Source organism: Myotis davidii, unplaced genomic scaffold, assembly GCF_000327345.1.
Source record: "Myotis davidii unplaced genomic scaffold, ASM32734v1 scaffold821, whole genome shotgun sequence".
NCBI lineage: Eukaryota > Metazoa > Chordata > Mammalia > Chiroptera > Vespertilionidae > Myotis > Myotis davidii.
In genome coordinates this window covers 1,715,093-1,737,428 of record NW_006295269.1, presented here as the reverse complement: position 1 = coordinate 1,737,428, position 22,336 = coordinate 1,715,093, and the positions used below count along the sequence as shown (strand labels likewise).

At 40.8% G+C, this 22,336-nt stretch overlaps 1 protein-coding gene across 5 annotated transcripts in view; it reads left to right on the top strand.

Annotated features, from left to right (window-relative positions):
• The window catches only part of MITF (microphthalmia-associated transcription factor), a 91,402-nt gene that overhangs the window by 4,696 nt on the left and 64,370 nt on the right, over positions 1–22,336 (top strand). For all 5 annotated transcript variants that reach the window (XM_015567946.1, XM_015567945.1, XM_006769936.2 and 2 more), the window contains exon 2: positions 8,602–8,851. In XM_015567946.1, coding sequence (XP_015423432.1) covers positions 8,602–8,851 — 250 coding nt within the window. The remainder of the gene's footprint in view (positions 1–8,601; positions 8,852–22,336) is intronic.

Genomic DNA, 22,336 nt, shown 5'->3' with positions numbered 1-22,336 from the left:
GCACAAATTTCGTGCACCGGGCCCCTAGTGTTTTCATATGTCTCTTGTGTATGTCCACTTTCGAAAACTATCTATTTAGGTCCTTTGCCCATTGGTTTTGCTGGATTGTTTATCTTCCTTTTATTAAGTTGTGTGAGTTCCCTGTAAATTTTGGAGATTAAACCCTTACCGGAGATAACATTGGCAAATATGTTCTCCCATGCAGTGGGCTCTCTTGTTGTTTTGTTGATGGTTTCTTTTGTGGTGCAGAAGCTTTTTATTTTGATGTAGTCCCACTTGTTTATTTTCTCCTTAGTTTCCATTGTCTTAAGAGATGTGTCGGTAAAGATATTGCTATGAGATATGTCTGATATTTTACTGCCCATGGATTCTCCTAAGATTTTTATGGTTTTCCATCGTACATTTAAGTCTTTTATCCAGTTTGAGTTTATTGTTGTGTATGGTGTGAGTTGGTGGTCTAGTTTCATTTTTTTTGCTTGTATCTGTCCAGTTTTCCCAACACCATTTATTGAAGAGACCGTCTTGACTCCATTCTATGCTCTTGCCTCCTTTGTCAAATATTAATTGAGCATAATGGCTTGGGTCAATTTCTGGGGTCTCTGTTCTGTTCTACTGGTCTATATGTCTGTTCTTGTGCCAGTATGAGGCAGTTTTGAGAACAGTGGCTTTGTAATATAGCTTGATATCTGGTATTGTGATCCCTCAAATTTTGTTCTTCTTTCTCAGGATTGCTGCGGCTATTCTGGGTCTTTTTTAATTCCATATAAATTTTTGGAGAGTTTGTTCTAGATCTGTGAAGTATGCCGTTGGTATTTTAATGGGGAATGCATTGAATCTGTAGATTGCCTTGGGTAGTATGGACATTTTGATGATGTTGATTCTACCAATCCATGCACATGATATATTCTTCCACGTGTTTATATCTTCCTCTATCTCTCTTTTCAATGTCCTATAGTTTTCCAAGTACAGTTTTTTACCTCCTTAATTAAGTTTATTCCTAGGTATCTTAATTTTTTTTGTTGCAATGGTTAATGGGATTGTTCTTTTAGTTTCTCTTTCTGGGAATGTGTTATTGGTGTATAAAAATGCCATAGATTTCTGAGTGTTAATTTCGTATCCTGCTAGTTGCTGGTACTTTCTAAAATGTCACAAAAACTATTTGTGGTACACCAGAGCACATCAAATGGCCTAATCAGAAATGGATATTGGCCCTTGTAAATCAACATCCAGCATTCAGCCTTATCAAGTCTTCAGGGATGTTTTGATTCAGGTGCTCACTGTCATCCTAACACCAGCTCCTTCTTTATTCTTCCTTGTTTTCAGTTCTCTGTTCCCTCTTTCTTCTGGTTTGGCTTTTTTCTTTTTCCAGATAGGTCCAGGAAATTTCAGATTTACATTCTACTACTTTCCCAACTTTAAAGAGAGTTATTTTATCCCAGTAGTTCTAGTCAAGGGCATAGAGCTAACTCTTATTGGACGATCTTGTAGCATGAACTTCAATGTGATTGGCCAGCCTGGGTGTGTCTCTATACCTGGAATTACTAGCACTACCATATCCTCATGAACTGAAAGTGAGCAGGCTGGTTCTTCAAAGTGAAATCAAGGTATTTTGCCAAAGAAGTGGGACAGGGTCCTGAGCAGGCATCGATGACATGTGACAACCATAGGCCATCATTCCTCTGTGTCAGCTGCCTCCTTCACCTGGACTGCTCCTGAGACCACAGTTTGTACTTGCGCCTCAATTTCCACACAGTATGAAAACTTGGTCAACATGCAATAATTATTAAGTGATGGTAGGGTAAAGCTTCCCAGTCTTCTCTGACCTATTAGGATGTGGTCCAGACAAGTCCACAGAGCATACCATGTGCCTGAGGCAGTTGTTTGAGTAAGGATAGAAGGGCTTTCTGTCTTTGAAAAGATCCTTGCAATTATTTTCACACTGATAACTGAGTTCTGTCATTAGATTATCCAAGTTTGGGATAAAAAGTTCTCCCTTCTAAAACACTCTAGGTGGGATATCATGCCACTCCGTGCCAATTACACACACTCATAGGGCATGCATTTTTCAGAACCTTTTAAGACATGGCAGCTGGGTGTGAATGGGAGCAGAGTGTGGTCTAGTAGAAGGAGGCTTGGTGTGAAGACAGAAAGCTTGAGTGTGGGCCACACCAACCATCTGTTTTAGAACCATGTGTTGCTCTGACTCTCGGACACGGTTTCTTGAAGGGAATAGAGTGCTAAGAGTATGCAACACCATAGTGCCATCTTTGGGAATGGAAAACAGTGTAGTCATAAAGTGAGAAATGGCATCCTCATATCCTTGGTTGAAAATGCTGAGATGGACTGTCTCCTTAGTTGGAGTGTATAGAAGTGAGAAACTCTTTGGGAGTGGTGAAAATAACCAAATTTTAAAAATTCTGATGATAAAAGTTTCCTGGAAGAACATTATTCATATGTTACTGAGATCTGTTAATCATTTTTGGTCATCACTCCTAGTTAAAGAGTTTTTTTCAATCAAACTCTCTTAATATTTTATTTTATTTTATAAACTAGAGGCCCAGTGCACAAAAATTTGTGTACTCGGAGAAGGTCCTTCAGCCCGGCCTGTGCCCTCTCGCAGTCTGGGACCCCTTGGGGGATGACCACCTGCTGGCTTTGTCCCGCTCCCTGGGGGATTGGGCCTAAGCTGGCAGTCAGACATCCCGGTGGCAGCCCAGGAGCTCTCGGGGGATGTCCACTTGCCAGCCGGGAGCAGGCCTAAGCTGCAGTCGGATATCCTTAGCGCTGCTGAGGAGGCAGAAGAGGCTCCCACCACCACTGCTGTATTGGCAGCCATCAGCCTGGCTTGTTGGCTGAGCAAGGCTCCCCCTGTGGGAGCGCACTGACCACCAGGGGGCAGCTCCTGCATTGAGCACCTGCCTCCTGGTGGTCAGTGTGTGTCATAGTGACCAGTCATTCCCAGTGGTTCTGTGGTGAGGGTCCATTTGCATATTACCCTTTTATTATATAGGAGTGTCTGGCCAGCCTGGGTGAGGGGCTGATGGCTGTTTGCAGGCTTTGGCCTCTTGGCTTCCAAACGGTGATTTCTTATGGCGAGTGTGTGCCTGCCCACGTGGAACTAGGTAACAGTCAGATAATCTAGACAATTGACTTCATTTTAAGGCATCTCATCAAAACTATATGGCCATGGCTTTAAACTCTGAGATCAGAGACCAGGTAGCCCCGCACCTGGCAGAGAGGAAGCACTCCCTAACTAAAGGGTGTCTTTCCAAAATGTATACACACACTTTGAATAATTATAAAGGCAGTGTTTACTAAAATACATTTCATTTTGAAAGTTGAGCTGTCAGCTGTTATAGTGTGTGTACATTTTTGGGGACACCCTGTATGTATTGAATATATGACCTTTACATAATCTGATTAAAAGGAATCAGACTCATGGAATTAGGATTATCTAAGGCAGGTTGAGCTTCTCTGGCCCTGGATGAGTTCAGTTAGCTTCTAGAATTAAATGCATTTGGACAGCTCTCTTTGCTTACTTACAGCAGAGACTTCAGTATCAGGGTCTTATTTTGCAATAGGCAGTTTAAAAAGTAAGATTTTTTTAAAAGAAGCTAATAATTGGAAAAGTCACTTCTGCAAGGTTGTATTATAGAATTGTACTGAAATCTATATTATTTTATTAACCAATGTCACCTCAATAAATTCAATAAACATTTTTTAAAAAAGAAAAAAACATGCTTTGTGGTCACTTGTAATGTTCTAACCTCAATTATGAGTTTAAAACATTTATGCTTATTTGTCCTGCTAACATTTAGAAGTGTGGATATCTTCATTTTTGTCTATAAGGTGATCATTACAGATTCAATTATTTCGAAGAGAAAGGGATGTTTAAAAGGTTGAAAGTGAAGCTGAGAACCTGGAGTTATCTTAATGACATAGAAATATCCCACAGGGAGGTGTGCAATGAAGTAACTGCAATCTTCCTTTGCACTTTATTTTTGGAAGATTTGTTAATAATGTCAACTAGTGAGCTCTGCTAGGTTTTCTTAGTGGGGTTTCCTTTTATTTACATGCATCTACTGCCTCAATATGTTTTATTTTCTGATTGGATAGTTCAGTAAATACTTTAAATGACATTGTTATCAACTTTAAAGTCCAAAGCCTTAATGTGGTTGGTACCTTGTAATTTTCACTTAAGTAGTCTCCAGAATGCTTTACTGTTAATTGACAGGATTCCCCTGACCTCATCCCCCCCCCCCCCCCCCCCCACCACCAAATCACAGCCAGTGGGAAGCTAATTAGTGCAATTATTCCACAGCTGCATTTGCTGCTGCACAAAGAGTTGCTCATGTTCCTATCACAAGGATCAGCGTCTCTGGAAATGTCCTAACCTGACAGGCTCTGAATGCTAAGACTGTTTATTTATTTATTTTAAATAGTGCCTCACCCTGCCCTTTTTTTCTTCGTTTAGGGAAGTACTAGTACAGTTTAGTTTTGCTGATCTTCTACCAGGTGAATAGATTATTTTGAGTAATGGCTACTTTTATTATGTGGATGAGTACATGGTTTACTCATAAGCAGGGTATCAACATTGTCCACTCTATGTGTGTCTGGAGGAAACAATGAAAAAAAGAGTGTTGGGTTGCTCTGGATTCTGAAGACTCCGAGCACCCCTGCGCTGGAGGCAGTCCCTGCGTTCCCCTCGGATCCAGTCCCCTTTTCTAGCCAAATGGTGACTTTGATCACTCAGGTCATTGTTTCATTTTCTGAAATTAGCAGCACATAGTTTGCCATTCGGAAAAATCATTATGGCTTTATTTAGCTTAGCAGGGGAAAGACTGAAAAAGAAATTTATCTGTAATTCCACTCCGACTCTGGCAACTTGGCAACTATGAACATCTCTAGGCATTCCCTGTAGTCATGCGTATTGTGAGCATGCACAGGCTGTTCTTATTTTAAATTAGAATGTAAATACATTTTTGTATCCTACCCTTTAATGTACTCTTATTTCAGGCATTTTCTACTTTGCTCTGTAGTCTGTATTTTAAAAAATGCTATATTATCAAACTCATGTATCATTCATGTATTCTGATCTACTTTTTAAAAACCTATTTTATGCTTAAATCTCTTAAATGGTTTTATTTTCCCCCCAACTTTGTTCAGGTATAATTGACACAAATGGCATATATTTGGGGCATATATCTTCATGTATGTATTGGTTAAATGGTTAAAATCAAGCTACATAACACATCTGTCACCTCACATAGTTACCATTTTTTTTTTTTTTTGTAATGAGAAGAATCATTCCCTACAGCCTCTACACTGTATGTACCTCAGGTCCTCAGACCCTAAGCATCTTGTAACAAAAACTTTGTGCCCTTTGGCCAGCAATTCCCTCCTAATTTACTTAACCATTCTCAACAATTTAGGTGCACAGAACATTTAGCAAATTGAAAATAGCTTTGTAATGTCAGGTTTTCTACATTTTGAGTTATTTTCTTAGGAATGTTGTCCACGAATGAAATTTTGAATCAGATTGTATGAACAGTTTCGCAGCTTTTGATAAGACCTTTAAATTGTGCTCTTAAAAGACTGTAATGATACTTACCAGCAATGGTCCACAGTGATGGTATCATTATACTTCTTAATTAGTGAACATTTAAAAAATTGGACCATATCTTGAATGCTATTTTGCATCGGGCTTTTCTAAGTTTATTATATTTTGTCCCCCCAATACTTCCACTACTCACCTGACACCATACATACATGGTTATTACAATATTATTGACTGTATTCCCTATGCTGTTCTTTACATCTCCTATTTTGTGACTATTTTATAACTACCAATTTGTACTTCTTAATCCCTTCAACTTTTTTTAAATCTTTACTGGAGGATATGTTTTAAAAAAATTTTAATTGATTTTTAGAGAAAGAGAGAAAGGAAGAGGGTGCGAGAGAGAAACATCAATGTGAGAAACATCGATCAGTTGCCTCTTGTACATGACCCAACTGGGAATCGACCGGGGATCGAACCCTCAACCTGGGTATGTGCCCTAACCTCGAATCGAACCCACAACCCGTTAGTGAATAGGATGTTGCTCCAACCAACTGAGCCTCACCGGCCAAGGCAATCCCTTCTTTTTCACCCAGTCCCCCAAGCCCCTTCCCTCTGGCAATTATTTGTTCTCTGTGTGTATGAGTATGTGTCTGTTCTGTTTGTTCATTTATTTTGTTCTTTAGATTCCACATATAAGTGAAATCACATGGTATTTGTGTTTCTCTGAATGACTTATTTGGTCCATCTGTGCTATTGCAGATGGTAAAGTATATGGTTGTCTAACTCCTATTCTGTACACCTGAAACTAATACAAAATAATATTGAATGTAAACTGATTAAAAAATAAATTTTAAGTCCTTTTCAATAAAATAAAATATGTAACAAATAATATCCCTTAAAAGAACAAATAAAAATAAGTAGATTATACTGTATAGTTTTTATTCAGAACAATATATATATTTCTCTACCATTGTAATGGCTGCGTAGTGTTACATTGTATGAACCTGCCACAGTAGGGAAACGGGTAAATAGGTAAACTGCCTGCCCTTTGTGATGGCGTTTCTGGGAGTGTGGGCAGGACAAGCATAGACATTTCTTCATCTTCACTTGCAGAGTCTGAAAGAATTCATGAGGATGGTCGATGATTTAAAGGCTTTATTTTGTTGTTTTGTTAGAAGATAAAGACAATACTGGGGTTTATGGTCAAAAAAGCTTCTTCCCTTGAAGAGTGACACAGGAGTGAATCTTTTCTCAAATGTCACCTTTCTCCATTTCAGATGCTAAGGTTTTGCAGTGTTTGTCCTGAACATAGCTTTTAGAAAAGCACATTGAGCCTCTCAGACTCCATCCCAACGCAATACACTTCCCTTTGGCATCACTGAGGGCTTCTGACTGCAGTTTTGTGTGTGAGGAAAATCCCTCTGTTTCAGTTTTAGCCCGTCAGGCAGCTTAAATCTAAACCTCATTCCTGTTGTTAGTTTTTTTAGTAAAAGTGGACAAAGGGATAGTCCTTTAAGTATGAAAAATAATCCCGTGTTGTAAGACTGCTATAAACATATCCCTCTGTTTCTACTGTATTTTAAGATCATATATGTTTTTATGGACAATAAGAGATCAACCGAAGGACTTGTATGCATGCATATAAGCATAACCAATGGACATAAGACACTGGGGGGTAGGGGAGGCTGGGGGAATGTCAAGGGGGGCGGAGGAGACATATGTAATACTCTTTGTAATACTTTAAGCAATAAGACATATTTAAAAAAAGATACAATTAATAAAGTATGATTAATAAAAAATGGAAATAAAGAACAGTTAAATTTTCTAAGTAAGTACAGCAACAGTGACTATTTATTGAGGCAATAATACATGGCATGGTGCTCATTGTACTAGGGCAGTGGTCGGCAAACTCATTAGCCAACAGAGCCAAATATCAACAGGACAACGATTGAAATTTCTTTTGAGAGCCAAATTTTTTAAACTTAAACTATATAGGTAGGGACATTGTTATTAACTTAATTAGGGTACTCCTAAGGCTTAGGAAGAGCCACACTCAAGGGGCCAAAGAGCCGCATGTGGCTTGCGAGCCGCAGTTTGCCGACCATGGAACTAGGAGATTTATGTGAATTATTTTATTATTTTACCTAATTTTCACAAAACCCTTCTGAGCTAGGGCTTTACAATATAATGATGCGATGAACATTTCAAAAGCACCTCCCATGTTCATAAATGGGTAATTGGCAACACCGATTGTCATCCCTCTGTTCTGGGCGTGTTAATAATGGCTAATGTCATAGAACTGGCAAGATAAGTGATTGAAAACCATATTTAGGACAGTTAGGAAGCCATTTCTTCGTCACTGGTGACTAGTGTCTAAGCATTAGAAATGATTTTGGGAAGAGTCAGTCCCCTGCCAGAAGTCAGCTTCCTGGGGAACTCGCAGAGCGGTTGGGAACGGGCACGCCAGCGTGCATCAGAAGGCATGCACAGAGAGAACCAGGCGGAGGAGCTGGGTGTCCAGCCAGCTTCTGCCCCTTTCCCAAGGGCTGAGGTCAAGTTCAGTGAATATTTTCCTTCAAGTACTTCTTTCATTAATGATTTTTACTTCCTGTACCTTCGAAAAATGACCCCATTGGCGAAATGTACCTTTCCTTTAAAGTACTCCGTGTTAGTAAACATTTCAGACATCTTCAAGGAATTGGGACAACACGTAGTAGTTATTTGGTTAGATTCGGATATAAAAAAGCAAATCAAGCAATTCACTTTTACGTGTAGGAAACGGGTGCCATTGTGTGCATTGCTTCTCAGCCACATGATAAAATGCCTCAATGTAATCAAGATGACTTATTTTAATTCAACTGCTAATGACTTCCTTGCTGTCACCACACGATTCTCAGTTATGTAGAGACTACTCTGCAGCTTGATTACAATTGCGCAGGTTCATTTCATGGGGTATCATACAAGTTAGGATACCCCAATTGCAAATTAAAGGTCTCATTAGGGAACTAAAAGTGCTTTTTTTTTTTTTGGTTTTCTCACAGCAGTTCCGAGGAGCATCCTGGGGCCTCCAAGCCTCCGCTAAGCTCCTCCAGCATGACATCACGTATCTTGCTACGCCAGCAGCTCATGCGTGAGCAGATGCAGGAGCAGGAGCGCAGGGAGCAGCAGCAGAGGCTGCAGGCGGCCCAGTTCATGCAGCAGCGAGTGCCTGCGAGTCCGACGCCAGCCATCAACGTCAGCGTGCCCACCACCCTTCCCTCTGCCGCCCAGGTGCCCATGGAAGTCCTTAAGGTACGTGTCGCTCTTGTTGGCTGGACGAGCCCTCTGCCAAACCAGCATTTTTCATTTTCTAGGTATTTTATTTGTCTGAATGTGTATTTGGTCCTAGCGACCTGTCTGAATCATGTCAGTCATCGCCAACCCCACCTATCCCTCCATGGCTTTGGATTGTAAGACAACGGCATGCTCTTGTCCCCTTAGTGCTGACCTTGTTTAATGAGGAAGAGTGATGTTCCATGAGAAATCACAAGTAGGAATGGGTGTCTGTTGTAGCCATATCTTTCCATCTTCCTTTGGGAAAGTTTAAAATGTAAAAGGAGCCTCTTCTAATAAGTTGTATGAATTTTCCCCTAATATTCCATGGCCCTTCTTTAAGTTTCTTCTTTATGTAGTGAGTCATCTTGGCTATAGAGCCTGACTCTTTTAGAAGGTCTCTTCAGGTATAACCAGGACGAGCTTCCTCGCTTTCACTGCCAAAGGGCATGACCCTGGACTGCAGGGAGTTGTCTGTGTGGGTCTTTGATTCCGTGCTGGAGTGGAAGCTGTGGAGCCTGTTAGTCTCATTCCATCAGGGCCATGCAGCTTCCTAATTACGAGTAAAATTGTAACATCTGAGCGTAGACTTCCATCTCACACACATGTCCTTCACATCGCATTGGGAGAGACTCCTAGTTTAAAGATAAACACTCCAACTCTTAAATGTGACTGATGCAAGAAAAGTTCCCGTACTTAAAAAAATTTTAACCCATTCACCTGATTGATTCATTCTGAAGAGTCTCGAGTTCGCTGTTCATTAAACAATGTGAACTTCACACATCGGTGACTCATTGCTGGTCTCTGCCTTCCTCTGTGTGCTCACAATACCATCTCCCACTAGTTAAAGTTTACTGTTAAAGCAAGTAGAGCAGCGGTTCTCAACATGTGGGTCGCGACCCCTTTGGCAGTCGAACAACCCTTTCACAGGGGCAGCCTAAGACCATCCTGCATATCAGATATTTACTCGATGATTCATAACAGTAGCAACATGACAGTTACGAAGTAGCAACGAAAATAATTTTATGGTTGGGTCACAACATGAGGAGCTGTATTTGAAGGGCCAGAAGGTTGAGAACCACTGAAGTAGTGGGATGATGTGTTATAACTGCGAAGCAATATGTGATCCTTCCCAGGAAGTAGGACAGAGAAGCTTTAAAAATAATTTAAAGTAAATTGTTTTTTACTTGCAAAGACTTTTTAAAAATGTAATGATGAAATAATAAAACTCTTTAATGGGGAAAAACACACGATTAAAATTCTGTTAGAGCAAAAAAGACCCAAACAGTTTAGCATAAAAGTTTTCTCTAATGTGATCAAAATCTGGATATTGCCCCAATTAATCAATATTTTATCACTCCCCATCTCCCTCTCCCCAAACTAAAGGCAAGGTTTTCTCTTGGGAATAGGTTGTGTATTAAATCTTTGTGTTCTGTTTGGGTGAAGATTGGCAGTCAATAAGTTTTTATAGACTTAAGATTTATTTAAGACTTAAGTTTTCTAACTGTTTACAGATATCATAATTGTTTTGTCTATACTTTAGATTATTTAAAGTTGTATGAATTAGTAAAAAATATGGAGAAATATGTCTATTTTATTCATTGTATTAGTCAACTTTTTATATCTGAAGGTCAAATTTTAGAAGAGATAACATGGGTTGTGTTAGTGGTAGTTTATGTCTAATTCAAAGGTAATATTCGATATTATGTTCAAGTATATTAATTGAAATCAATATTCCTATTAATGATGTTACATCCCATGGTGGGGAAGTTATCCAAATGCAAATGTGTTGAACCATTTCCATATCATGTTAAAAATGCACATCATTCCTAAATGTTATTACTTAAAATATGTTATTTTAAAAATGATTAAAATTAAAATCTTTACTAAGTGGTTTGAATAACATACTTGTTTTCCTCATATGTTACAGTTTACTGGTAATACTGGCTTGAGCTGCAGTCCCCACAAGGTGTGACAGGAAAATGTCCAGAGTTAAAGCACAGCTAAGGTGTTAGAACCAGGAGACTTAATCTAACTAAAAATGAGCAATTGGCGAATTTATATTTCATGTTGAATATAGTTGATCTCTGCTGTGCATTTTTACACTTCACTTATGTAAAGTAGTAAAGTGTGTCATATACATGAAGAACAGGAATTGTTGGCATAGCAATGAGGATGGTTTGATAGCTATTTAAACAGATTTTAGTAACCTTAAGACCAAATAAAATGATTTCATATGACATTCTTAGAAATTCAAATAACATTTTTAAGGAGAGTATCATATTAGTGATTGCTTCAGATACTTAAAGACGTGGTAATTAATAAAAATTGTTTACATATTTTTAAACGTGTTATGTATAAAATATGAAATATTTGTTATAGAAAGGTGAGATAAATGTACTTTTTTCTTTTCCCATTTAAATCATAAGCATAATTTTACAAAGTAAATGGTTACTAGCAAAAACAGTTAATTTGCTTAATCTATGACCATTTTTCAGTGAATGTATGTATTCAAGGAATGAGTAATATCAAGTTTACCAATTGAGTGCATTATGATACAGATTATATTGAATGTGTGTTTCTGAGTGTAGCCTGAGTACACTCTTAATTTGATTTTTAAAGAGTTAAATTGCCCGGGCGGAACCCCCTGCTTCCCCTGGAGGCAGAGGCGCCTGTGCTGCAGGGAGAGTCCTGGGGAGATCTCCGGTCCCCTGGTTTTTGAGAACTTGATAGAAGATCATACACAGAAGCTGAACTTGCCAGCATGAGATAGACTGTCAGTGGGCCGAGTAACTGATTTGAAAAGCTAAATGAGTGTTTGCAGGTTAATCCCTTTGAGGGGGGGCAGTTATGCCTAAAATATATGAAGCTTTATAAAGTGCTTTTAAAAATTGTTCACAGCGTCTGGTAAACTAGGTCTAGTCCTTGGAATTCGTATTAGAGGTTGGAAATTTGCATTGCTTATCTTCCGGTGCTCATCATTTAGTCTGTAAATTTGTGAAGGTTTTCAGGATCAGCCTTGAGTTTCTCTATTGATTTAATTAATTTGAGCCTTTATTCCTATTATTGATTTTGATGTTGGGTGACATGGAATGTTAGACTCATTGCTATGTATTTAAGTACTAGAGATACCCTCTGGGTTTAAGAACAGCCTTGCTCAATTGGATATTGTAATTAAGGATGCTTCTTCATCATAAATCAACCAATGTAGTGCATTATTTTTTTTTTTTGCAGTGGTGAACGCACCTTGTATTTTAAATTAAGAATTATCAAAAAGGAACATTAAAACCATTAATGGAAACAGTTTCTTCTACAGGTGGGTTTTGTTGACATGGGAATCAGACAGACCTGAGGTTTGAAGTTTGATGTACCTTCCTTCAGAGGAAAGCAGAGCACCCAGGCATAGAGCTTGGAACACGTCAGGTCTCATAGCTGGAGCAGCATTGCGCCCAGCCCCATGCCATTGTCCGCACACGCACCAAGCATGTCTTTTCACTGTGCCATCTGCCTAACACTGAGTACCGATTGCTCGGATTCCACACCTAGCTCATCTCCCCTCTCCGGCCCGCAGCAGCAGGCCTCTGACAGCTTATAGCTTGAGAAAATTAGTTTATACTTTGAAAACATTCCTCTGTTTAGAGGTTTTTTTGGGAATTGCCAAGGATTTCTACGCCTCTCCCTTCCTGTGTTTGTCTTAGAATTTAAAACTGTAAAGGAAGATGTTCTCTCTGGAATAGATCGTGCATTGACGTTTTCTGCTCTGCTTAGGAGAAAGGTTGTAGGAATTTAAAACAAAACAAAGAAGAGTTTTTGTAATGTTAGGATATTTTAAGTAGTTTGGAAGAATTTATTTTTAAAATGTTCCTTGTTTGCAGGTCATCTCAGGCGGCCTAAGGGACCGGGCAGCTTGCTGCAGATTAGAGGGGCGCTGCTGCTCTTCCTTAAACGCACAGACACACTTGCCAGGCCCACCCAGTACTCATTTGCTCCGGCATTTATGTGGTGGGCGTCCCATTGGGATATTTATTCTAGGGAAGTCCTCCTATCTTGTCTTCCTGTTCTACACCCAGCATCCCGAGCTGTTGCGAATGAAGGCAAGGGCAGGTGACTGAATTGCTGGCCTTTCTCTACAACTTAAGAAATCTACCTGGTGTAGAATGCCCTAGGTGTTGCTTATTTCTTGGGTATAATAAAAACCCTTGAAGGGGTGTGTGGAGTTACAGAGGGGTGGTGGGTCACCGACTAGCAGGAGGGATGCTCCTACAGCTCACTGGGCATTTAGGTTTTGTTCCTGGTTTATACAGCCAGGTGCAGAACTGCTGGCATCGTAAGAAGCAGGCACCAGCACTCGCGTTTCAGATCAGCTGCCTCGGCCCCCTCAGTTAGGGGAATCTGTCGCTAGAGGCCCTGTCCCCATAAGAAAAGACATCTGAGCATTCTAATACCATCGTCCATGGCTGTCCCGTACTTCTGTCACCAGTGTGAGCCACAGGAGCGTTCTGTGAGCCTGATTTCAGGACTGTTTGTGAACTTCCGTGTCCTTTTGCTTTTGGATCAAACTCTGTATGTGTAAGGCATCCTTCTTCATAGGGACAAAGGGATACTGTTTCAGGTTCACAGAGAGAGACCACATTTCCCTGCAGGAGTCTCCTAGTAGTATCACTTTGATGTCTTTTTTCGTTTTAAAACTCATTTTTATTGATTTTTAAAAAAATTACAGACAATTAACTAGGTGCAGATTTTCAGTGCAGAAGAAAAAATGCCCAGGGGCCACTCCCAGGGCTCCCAGCCCCTCCCTCGTGGGCCCGGGCTGCTGTTCAGGGAGGGCGCAGCCTTCCCCTGGAGCTGTCCCACCTGCCCTGCGGTGGGGAGAGGTCTGAAGAGACACAGTCAGCGGTTCTGGTCAGGTACACATAAACCCTTTCTCTTTGTTCACATTTACAAATAGAACAAAAGAAATAGAATTTCTCTTTCTGGGTTGTCTCTACTTTTGAGAACATGGCTTCAGCCTCCATTCTTCCTTAGGTAGAATGGGTACTTCTTACTCTGGCCTGAAAGCAATTAGATTGTTTGGTGTCACAGGTGTGCCCCTTTTGCAAGGGCCCCCGGTGGCGGCCAGTTGCCTCTCCTGCTCTGTGACCCTGTGGGTAAGGACATGTCATCTCTGAGCTGACACAACAGGGCGCTCTTAGAGCTGTCCTGCATTGTTGACATGAAGCGACACAGGCCAAGTAGTGCGACAGCCTTGGCCACGCCTGTTGACTACTTTTGATATGTTTTCTGCCTGCACTAGTCCCTGGTAATGAGACGCTGGCTGAAGAAAGCCCACTTCACTTCGATGTTTAGGTCTGGTCCAGTTGAAAGGGTAGACCCAACAGAGCAACTTACAAGCGATTCCACCTTGACAAAGCTAAGCCTATGAATTAATTCACTTTTCTGAAAACACTGGGACATCTGTTCTAATCCCACATTCACTTGGTAATGTGGCACTAAGTGGAAATGATTGCCCCCCTGTGACCGACCACAAGGGCATGTGTATGTGGCCAGCCCACTGTGCTGTGGATGCTGCCCCGTGAACTTTGGGAGGCCCCTCGCGCAGTCACTGTGCTACGTCGTCGCAGTCACTGAAGGCACCCTGGTTTCCCTGAGGGTCACCTACTCAGCTCTTTCTCTGCTGGTGGAGGAGTGTACTGATGGGCTCGCTCCCTCACTTCCATGTTTCTGGTGATGATCCCGTGCTACTGGAGCCAGTGTAGCATCTAAGGAGAATATCAGCGGCTGGAGCTTAGGAGTGGCTCTGAATGGTGACTTCTTTCTCCTGTGACAAGGCCTGGAGAGCATGCCTCTGCAGCAGCAGTGATATTGCCCCAAGGGTGAGGGGGGTGTGTGTGGGCAAAAATTACTTCTTGGAGGGCAAAAAAGTCTTAGCTGTTTGAATGATTTTTTGGCCCATGAGCCTGTTGAGATTTCCTGGGGATGGGGATGTGTGAGAAGCAATTAGGGAAAAAAGTCTAAAAAGGCTCTTTGGGGTGGTGATTGTGAAAGAAGGGTTGAGAAACGTTCTGGTAGAGCAGTGATGGCGAACCTATGACACGCGTGTCAGAGGTGACACGTGAACTCATTTTTTTGGTTGATTTTTCTTTGTTAAATGGCATTTAAATATATAAAATAAATATCAAAAATATAAATCTTTGTTTTACTATGGTTGCAAATATCAAAAAATTTCTGTATGTGACACGGCACCAGAGTTAAGTTAGGGTTTTTCAAAATGCTCACACGCCGAGCTCAAAAGGTTCGCCATCACTGTGGTAGAGTATCAGCATCTGAGCGCCTCTCTTTGTGTTATGTTTAGAGGACACTTATCAAGGCTCATAACTCCATGTTCTAGGTGGTCTGTGTCTGAGAACTGTTGGCATGTCCAGCATCCCGTGTCTCAGATGGGACCTGAGACAAAGGGGATAAGTAGCTTACCCAAAGTCGCTGAAGTAAGTGGGTCAGCGGGATTCGAACCCACTCCATTGAACGCCAGACTCCTAACCATTGGTGGGAGTACCTGTCTTAGAGTGAGTGGCCTGAGAAACTCCAGAAGGGAGAGGCAGTCACCCAGTACATGGCAGCCTGGGGCGAATTGCATATGTTTATTACGGAGCTTCAGGCCATGCCTTAACAGGCTAATAGGAATCGCTGGCATACATGTGGTACTACCTAAGGCAGCCCAGAGGAAGGAAGGCGGTGACTGCCACGAGGTGAATTACTGGATGAATTGGGTGGTAGGCTAACTGGTCATATCCCTCATCTCATTTATCCCTCCGGCAGCCCTATGGAATAGGTAGGAAAAGCCTGTCTTCCGGGTGGGGAAATAGCATAGAGAGATTGTCCCTGGCTCCTGGTCACACAGTTAGGCTCCATATCCTACCCTTGCGACTTCTGCCTCTCTGTCTTCTACAGAGTTCAAGGGTGTGCCCTAAACATTTGCAAAGAATCACCAGTAACAGAATATGTTAGAGCAAAGTGGGAGCACAGAGAGAGACTACAGAAGGTCTCGAAGACTTAACAGAAAGGTACGTGACTTTAGGCATTTGGAATTAGTAAGGTCCATCCACATTGAATAATGAACGCGTCTCCATTAGTCTCCACCATATTCCTGACTAAAGATCTAGATGTGTCCTTGCCTTGACCACCACGGTAACTTATGGTTAGTTATAGTCATCATTATTGGTCAGAAAGCACTACAGTGCCCTGGCTGGTGGCTCAGTTGGTTGGAGCATCATCCCATACATTGAAAGATGGCAAGTTTGATTCCCAGTCAAGGCACATACCTAGGTTGCAGGTTTGATCCCTGTTTTTTTTTTTTTTTTTTGGTTCTCTCTCTCTCTCATCCCTCTCTCTCTCAAATCAATAAAAACATTCTTAGGTGAGGATTTAAAAAAAAAAAAAGCACTACAGTGAAAGTTTCTGAAACAACACCCAAAGATCGTAACTCAAGATCACTTATGTTCTGAAGGTCCTGGTGGCCCAGATTATCACAACTCATGCTTTGCAGTTCTATATTTAATAAATTTGTTTTATTTTAAAGGATTTTTGAAATACTCAATTTGATAGACTCACACACATCTTTCAATATGAATTTTCTGCTGAAATTGTGGTTGCATTTGTAGCGTTTCTTCCACTGCCTCCCTGCAGTATTAGCGCTTTTGCTCTATTTTAACACTTGAAACTTTGGTTCTGGTTATTTTTCTATTTGCTTTAAAGTGAATAATGTCAGCTGTAATAAATCTTAAATTACTGTACGAAAAGGTCACCAAGTCTTATTAATGTTACCTACTTAATCCCAACAATTAAAGACCACTGACTACCTTCTGTAGTGGTACACATACACTACTTACTAAAACTCTGTGGCACACCAAAAAAATATGTTTTTTGCCAATCTGACAAAAACAATAGGTGTAATTTTGATTCATTCACACCAGACAGCTATTGTTATGTTGGCTATTGTCATTCTTTTTATTTGACAATCTAAGGGAAAAGAGGTCCATGCCCCTGACTAAATAGTCCGGTATTGCAGGTTTTAAAATTTCTTGTGACACACTGGTTGAAAATCACTGTTCTATAGACATGCTCTTAAACAATAGCAATTATGGACATGTGTAAGCAAAATCTAATTTTAACATTGCCCTATTAAAAAAAGTGGGTGGGATCTGTGTTAAAAATATGTAAATCAGAACAGTGGCTTTGCTTAAGGTTATAGCTGCAGTCGGTACTAGAATCTTGGCTCTTGCCCTGAATATGTCTCTTTTTATTGACTTCTTTGAGCCTGAACTTTAAGGAAAATTTAGCTCCTGGCAGTTCTATAGTCTTTCGGCCCTTGTTTATAAAGTTAGATGTTTTTGTGTATTGATTTATAACTTTGAAAATGAGAAGAATAAAAACGGAGCTTATGAAGCAGATGAAATAAGAGGCGGTTGTAGTAGAGAGTGATCCTAGGAAAATAAGTGTTTTCATCAGTCTTTTAGAAAAGAGAGAATGCCCTAGAAAATGTATACATGAACCTACACCAAACTGTTCCTACCAGTTGCCTCTGGGGTGAGATTTAGGAGTGGAGCCAATGGTGGTCTGAGCCTTTATTGCTATTTTTTTATAGGAGGGCATATGCCTTCATTCTGAATGTAATTCAAATGAGTGTCTTTGCTGCCTTTTATTTGGGAGTCTCCGCAGTATTCTCTTCGCCCCCACACTGAGCAGCACGTTTCAGTCGGGCGGGTTTACCAGACTTACTGATGCACCTTATGTAACGAATGGTCTTTTCTGCAGAAGGATAGTGAGGTCCTGAAAACTAAAAAGGAATGAAAGGACTTGAATCACTAGCTTGTAAATAAAATTTTAAAGTATTTAAGAGGCCCAACATGAAGAGAAAAAATCAGATTTCTGCTACCTTACCACTGGCATAGCTTTGGCGTAATCTCCTCTGTTGGCCCTGAGTTTTGTATAATTAAAATTTAGGAACTAGAAATTTTGTTGAGAGTTAATTAGAAGCGACAAACCAGAGACATTCCTGATGGTTAGGAAAGGCTTAAGAAATTCCTATTGGCTAAATTACAAATATATAACATTTTTTCTGAACACTGCAAGGTAGTTCAGATGCCTAAAGGTGACAAGATTAACTCTATTTTTCTAATGAAATAGTAAAAATTAGATTAATGAGTACCAGGCAAAGAACCTTCCCTTTTTTTTCAAAAGAAATCTTACCTTGAGCACTTCTGGCTGTGGAGATCGGTGCCTTAATTAGCCACATGCTCTTTTCACCTCCTGGGAAATAAGTAGAGGCTGAAATTGGGGATCAAGAGGCAGCGGCACACTGACTTAGCACACCCCGCTAAGTAATTCACCAAGGAATGCTGGTAATTAGGCCTGCTGCTTTCAACTCTTGGCTTATTTCATAAAACTGGTTGATTTAAAGTGATGCCTGCTGATTTATGACCAACACGTTTCAAGACTGAGACTTGGCTCTTAAACAAAGCCATATTGTGCAGCCATGGGAGCGTGCTCTCTGTATTTGTTCTTACAGATTCTGAAGGGCCATCTATCTTCTTCTGTTAACTCTGTTGTGTTTTCTTTTACCCGTTTCAGCATATTCTGGGCTTTCTTTTGTCTCTTGGTGAAGAGACAGGGGGAGCAAATTAGGCTCTTGGAGGTTTGGCTGTGAGGTGCTTGTCAGAGAGCGTTGGCTCCTTGTGGTTTGATGGAATGTAGTTTGAATCCTTCCTCTGGTAAGACAGGAGGTAGCAATGGCCTTTGGTCCTCCTGCATTGCTAAGTGTTTGGTGAGATTTAGGACAGCCAGGTTAACCTTGAAAGATTGAATTTATAAGAAGCACAGAACCATATGACTTCAGCCCTGTAACCTTGGTATCCAAACAGTAAATTATTATTTGGATGTCAAATCCCCATTAATGACAACTGATGTGCTTCATCATGCATTGAGGAGTGGCCCTCTTCACTATCCCTGTGGAAAGTCTAGGCTTAGCCTGACTCCACTACTGACATGGATGACCCTGGCATATTTCCTTTCCTCAGGCCTCAGTGTCCTCATCTTGGTGAGGGTGAGGTGAGGGTTTACCAACAGAGCTCACACAAGAAATAGAATATGAGCCGTACAAGATTTAAATTTCATGGTAGTCACACGAAAAACAGTCAAAAGAAACAGGCGAAATCAATGTAAGAATATACTTTATTTAACTCTGTGTATCCAAAATATTATCATTTCAACATGTTATCAATATAAAAATTATTAACAAGATTTTAAAGTTCTTTTTTATAATAACTCTTCATATGAGTCTTTCATACTAAGTGTTCAGAATCGGGTGTACGTTTTATACCTACAAGCACATCTTAATTTGCAAGCTAAATTTTTATCAGGATTACTCCATCTGTGCTTGGACTTTATGAGATCACAAGCACATCTTAATTTGCAAGCTAAATTTTTACTCCATCTGTGCTTGGACTTTATGAGATTAACAACTGAAAAAAGTAGATTTATATACCGAAGCTGTTTAAATATATTTGAAAAATTTCCAGTAATTGAGTATGTCTTTAAATTTAGGTTTGAAGAAAGTAAAAATAAAACACTTATTTCCTCGGTCACACAGGCCACATTTCTATGCCAGGAGCCACATGTGACCCGTTGCCTTTGTGTTAGTGCAAATGTAAAGCCCTTAGCACAGTGCGTGATGGATGGAAAGTGCTCAGTGGCCGGTTCTGTTTTACTGCTGTTGATAGAGAAATATAGAATCATTGCCGACTGCAGTGATTCTTGTCGCCTACCTGCTGTCTTTATGTGCTGCCTACATACCCACCCAGCACCGTGGTTTGCCTGCTGGCTTCCTCCCCCCTAAGAAAACAAACAAGAAAAAACAAAAAAATATCTACTCATGCTTTCCTTGTCACAATGGTCTGGAGGCTAGGTGAGCTGACGTAACTCATTGGGGCAGAGAACTCAGGGAAGGGTCATGGGGGACGTGGCGTCTGCGCCCATCTTTGCCAGCAGCTCCCAGAGGCCTGTGGTGGCAGCCCTCCATCGGAGTCACAGGGCTCACTCCAGTGCCTTTTCAGACTGCGCTTATCGCCCGTACAGAGCACCAGCCCAGCGTGTGAACGATGTCTCAGGCTCGGGAATATGTACGCATTCGTCATTGTTCTCGGTGCAGAAAGGACACTGAAAGAGAAGGGATGAGCCAGTCCATGCTCGTTCTTTGACTATACTTTCACAGTAGTTAAATTAACAAGTAGGGTATTGAAGACCAGTGTTCTGGCGAGTTTCAGATACATTTTATCTATGGTGTAGGGCCCTCTCTTTTCTGTTAACTGCAGTATATTTTTAGGACTTTGCAGCACGGCTGGTAACTCAGTGAAGCCAACTTTCCTCCTTTTTCTAGTTACCAGGCACCCAACATTTGTGTGTGTCTTTTGCAAACATTTGTTTTGATACTAGTTTTTGACCATTTGTTAAACTAGAGTTAATATACTTAAATTATAATTTATATATTTTAGATACCTTGTCATTTCCTAATGCAAACAATGAGTTTATTGTGTTGGAATCAGAAAACTGTTGGAGATATTTAATGTGATCTTCATATAAAACTAAGAGCCTATAAAGGTGCATGCTCACCCAGTTACAGTAAGAAGGACAACTAAGAGAGCGGGGCTACCAACCACTCACAACTTTCTGAGAGAAAGTCACTGTGTTGTCAGACCCAGGGTTTTCTTAGTTTAGAATTACATACTCTCCTCACTGTTTATTAATGATGTTATTATTGTCTTAAAATATAACTGAATAAGCATGCGGGCCTTTGTAAAGTTGATTTTAATTTTCTAGCAGCTTTCCAGATGTACATTAAAGTCATATACCACAATAATTTTTAGCTCATTAATTGGCATAATCTTGATAGAATTCATATTACAATGTTATGAGTATGGGTTGTTGTGCCCATTTTTATTGACAACATAAGATCACCAATTATCTCATAGATGAGAGAAAACCCAGAACATTCTAAAAGGTTGGTTAATTTTTATGTAAAACCCTCATTCAGTTTGATGTGAATCTAAGGTATGTAGGACTTTAATGGAGTTTCTTGGAAAGTATTCTGAGGTTATGTTTCTCACAGGGTCCTCTGAAGCCTCAGTCCCTGCACCATCAGGAGCTGTTCAGAAATGCAAACTCCTGAGACCCTCCCAAGTCTCTTGAGCTAAAGCTCTGAAGTGGGGTTTGTTATATGGGTTTAGCCACTTTCAGATTGAACCTAGCGCATGCTCATATTGGAGAATCACTGCTGTAGGGACCTGGGAGTTAATTTGTAAGAAACATAAGAAAAATTGGGCAATATTAGTGCAAATAAAGTCAACCAAGTTTCTTTTTTATTTTTAAATCCTCACCCGAGGATATGTTTTTGTTTCTTTATTGATTTTAAGAGAGAAACATTTATCAATCGGTTACCTCCCAATACGTGCCCCGACCGGGGATCAAACCCGCCACCTAGGTATGTGCCCTGACCAGAATTGAACCCCACAACCTTTTGGTGTATGGGATGGGATGATGTTCCAACCAATTAAGGCACCCGGCCAGGGCTCCACCAAGTTTCCTTACTTAAGGGCTTCTTAGACCACCAGTAACCATGCAGAGCTGGGACAAGTCTCCAATAGTGGCACATTAGGTGGGCACTTTGAGAAGAGAGGGGAGGATGAAGACAAGCAGAGGATTTTTTGCTCTGTGTAAAATTGTTCAGTGGAAATTACAAAATACTCAATATCTCTTTAGAGTCCCTTGTACTCATTCCATTATATGCGTTCCATTATATGCAAAGTTGATAAAAATAGATTAATCCTGTCAAATCATGGGGAGATGATTTGCAAATAAAACAACAAGAAACTAACATTACACAGTGGTACCCACTTAAAACTGTAGAATCCTGTGCCTTTGGAGGAACTCTGAGAGGTCAATGAATCCATTGTCCACAAATATTTATAAATTATATATATTAAAAGGCCTGTGGCCATAATGCTGTAATGCCATGATGACCAAATGAACAGCAGCTCTCGAGGTGGGCTGGGCAGGGCCTGAGCTACTAGCTTAAGAGACTAGGAGCGGCGGAGGGTGGGGCGTGAGCTATGAGTGGCGGTGGGTGGGGGCGGCCAGCTGAGGCAAGTGGAAGCGACCAAATGACTGGTCACCAGGAGGTGCATGGAGCCCCTCTCGGTCCCTCCCCCGGCTCTCGGTGGTGGGACAGGGCCTTCAGCTCCTGCAGCATGGTGAAGAGCTACTCGCGCATGATTTCTTGCACACTGGGCCTCTAGTACGTCTACACTAATAAAAGAGAAACATGGTAATTGGCGTACGACCCCTACCCTTTTCATTGGCTAATCAGCAAGATATGCAAATTAACTGTCAGCCAAGATGGCGGCCGGTTGGGAT